The 2,673-nt window shown below is 53.4% G+C and overlaps 1 protein-coding gene across 1 annotated transcript in view; it reads right to left on the bottom strand.

The window, feature by feature from the left end:
• Nucleotides 1-286: 286 nt before the first annotated feature.
• trmt112 (tRNA methyltransferase activator subunit 11-2) overlaps nt 287-2,673 on the bottom strand; it is a 5,447-nt gene continuing 3,060 nt past the window's right edge. Inside the window, exons 3-4 of the mRNA XM_020536272.2 lie at nt 1,970-2,062; nt 287-757 (exon numbers count right to left, since the gene is read on the bottom strand). Of these exons, the coding sequence (XP_020391861.2) occupies nt 656-757; nt 1,970-2,062 (195 nt within the window). The 3' untranslated portion in view covers nt 287-655. The remainder of the gene's footprint in view (nt 758-1,969; nt 2,063-2,673) is intronic.

Here is a 2,673-nt window from a genome sequence, read left to right as displayed (position 1 = left end):
GAGGGGAGAGAAAGAAAGAAAGAGGGGAGAGAAAGAAAGAAAAGAGACAGAGGAAGAGAAACAGAGTCAGAAGAGACAGAAAGTGAGAGGAAGAGAGAGAGAGGAAAAGTGAGACAGACGAAGAGGGAAAAAGACAGAGAGTGAGAGAAAGAGAGAGAGAGCAGGGAGAGATCTCACTTGTTGCAGCTGGACTGTTAATGACTAACTTATGATTCCTTCGAGGGCTCGTGCACATCTTCTGGCTGGAGGTGATGTCTCTTCTGAAATTAACATATGGAGCCGTGCGTTTCTTATATAAAAAAAAAACACAATTTATTTTAAATAACAAATCGGGCATCCCACTTTGACAAGCGTAGCTGTGAACGGCCGACTACTCTCAGGCGCCACTCCAGTGACGGGGGGACAGAGGGGCGAGTGGTCACTGCTCCTCCTGAGGAATGTTTTCCCCAAACAGTCCGGGCCTGGGAACCTCCAGCGTGTCGGCCGAGAACCACCTGAGCTTGCTGCCTGTGACAAGAACAAAACCAAAGACTCCTCACTGCTCAGCTGGAGCGGAGAGGGCAGCACTGTTGATGGTCACACACAGTCCGATGCGGAGAGAGGGGCTAACAGGGTGGCAGAGACACAGGAGGCAGGATGAGAGATGTAAGGACGCCTACACCTCATCCTCATTCAGAAGCATGTTCGGTATTCCCTTCGAGATTGGAAATTCCCTCCCGGATTCTGGGCACTTCAGGACACCTTCCACCACCTCGACCTGCGGATAACAGGAGGGCACTGCTCAGTGTTCGACAGGTTTTAAACCGCACGAGCATCTCGTATTTAATCAAAATTGAGGTGGGAACGGACCTCCTCCCCCTCTCTCGTTCTGACTTACAGATTCCAAGGAGTGCCCTGTCACTCCCTGCTCATAGACAGGACATCGCCACCCATAGTCACCCCCATGTTCAATATATCAGATGGGAGGAGTTCACAGCTACACTGTTCCCCCACCAAATACCCCCAGGACAGGGACGGCATGGGGTTAGATACAGGGTACAGCTCCCTCTACACTGTCCCCCATCAAACACCCCCAGGACAGGGACAGCACGGGGTTAGATACAGAGTAAAGCTCCCTCTACACTGTCCCCCATCAAACACCGCCAGGACAGGGACAGCACGGGGTTAGATACAGGGTACAGCTCCCTCTACACTGTCCCCAATCAAACATTCCCAGGACAGGGACAGCACGGGGTTAGATACAGAGTAAAGCTCTCTCTACACTGTTCCCCCATCAAATACCCCCAGGATAGGGACAGCACAGGGTTAGATACAGGGTATAGCTCCCTCTACACTGTCCCCCATCAAACACTTCCAGGACAGGGACAGTACGGGATTAGATATAGAGTAAAACTCTCTCTATGCTGTCCCCCATCAAACACTCCCCAGGACAGGGACAACACGGGGTTAGATACAGAGTAAAGCTCTCTCTTCACTGTCCCCCATCAAACACTCCCAGGACAGGGACAGCACAAGGTTAGACACAGAGTAAAGTTCTCTCGCCACTGTCTCCATCAATGAAGCCTGTGCTGGTCCTGTCCGTGTCTCTGATCCGGGAGGTTTTGGGTGTGATTCTCAGGGTTAGAGGACAGGAGCCGACGGGGCTGATGACTGAATGCAGCACCGAGGGAGAGCCGCACTGTCCGAGGGCCTGCAGAAAGGCTCCGACCGAAGGAGTTGGTGCAGGGTGTGCATTCCCGCCCCGATCACTGGCAGGACCAGAGGACGGGATCTGTCAGGATCCGTGGTCTCAGAAGGAGCTGCTGAGGTTCCCTCCGTCTGGACAAAACCTGGTCTTTGGAGGCAGGGTGGCGAGCGCATCATCCTGACACTTTTCCGAAATCCTGCAGTGGAGGGAGACATGGTGGGCAAGCGAGCGGGCCGAGGGTGACAGATCAGGGTGTAGGGCCCTAGTTATACTAGCGCCTACCTCCAGCAGGACATGGTGCACTTTCTGCAGGAACTCCTCGTTGCTCTGCAGCTCCTGGGGCAGCTCTTTGGGAAGGTCGTTCCCATGTCCAATCTGAGAGAAAGGGAGAGAGAGAGAGTGAGAGAGACAACGGATAACCGCTGGCCGGTTTGAGGTAGCGGTGGCAAACAGGAAGAGGCCATTGGGCCTCTCAGGCCTGTCCCAGCCCATCGACCACAGCCTGTCACCCTCGCCAGCACCCTCCTCCTGTCCCTTCCCTTGTTTGATAGCTTTCAAACCCACTGCAGACCCGGCAGGCGGGAAGAGGTTTACCCTATGGCTGGGGCAGAGTGGGTAGGTAGGATTCCAGAGCGAGGGGTGGGATCAGGAGAAATGTCTTCACTCAGAGGCCGGGGGACTGAAAGCTGCAGAGATAATGTCACTGAAAATATTCGAGGAAATGCACATTTTTGCGTGGGTGCAAGTGGGAACAGTGTCAAGGTAGAGGATCAGCCACGATCTTGTTGAATCATAGAATCGGCCCATCAAGTCTACACCAATCCTCCAAACAGCATCCCACCCAGCCACCTATCTTATCCCTGTAACCCTGCATTTCCCGTGGCTAATCCATACTAACATGCATATCCCTGGACACTATGGGACAATTTAGCATGGCCAATCCACCCTAACCTGCACATCCCTGGACACTATGGGACAATTTAGCA

This window comes from Rhincodon typus, chromosome 43, assembly GCF_021869965.1.
Source record: "Rhincodon typus isolate 14 chromosome 43, sRhiTyp1.1, whole genome shotgun sequence".
Taxonomy (NCBI): domain Eukaryota; kingdom Metazoa; phylum Chordata; class Chondrichthyes; order Orectolobiformes; family Rhincodontidae; genus Rhincodon; species Rhincodon typus.
Note: the sequence above shows the minus strand (reverse complement) of the source record. Positions and strands in the feature narration are given on the sequence as shown.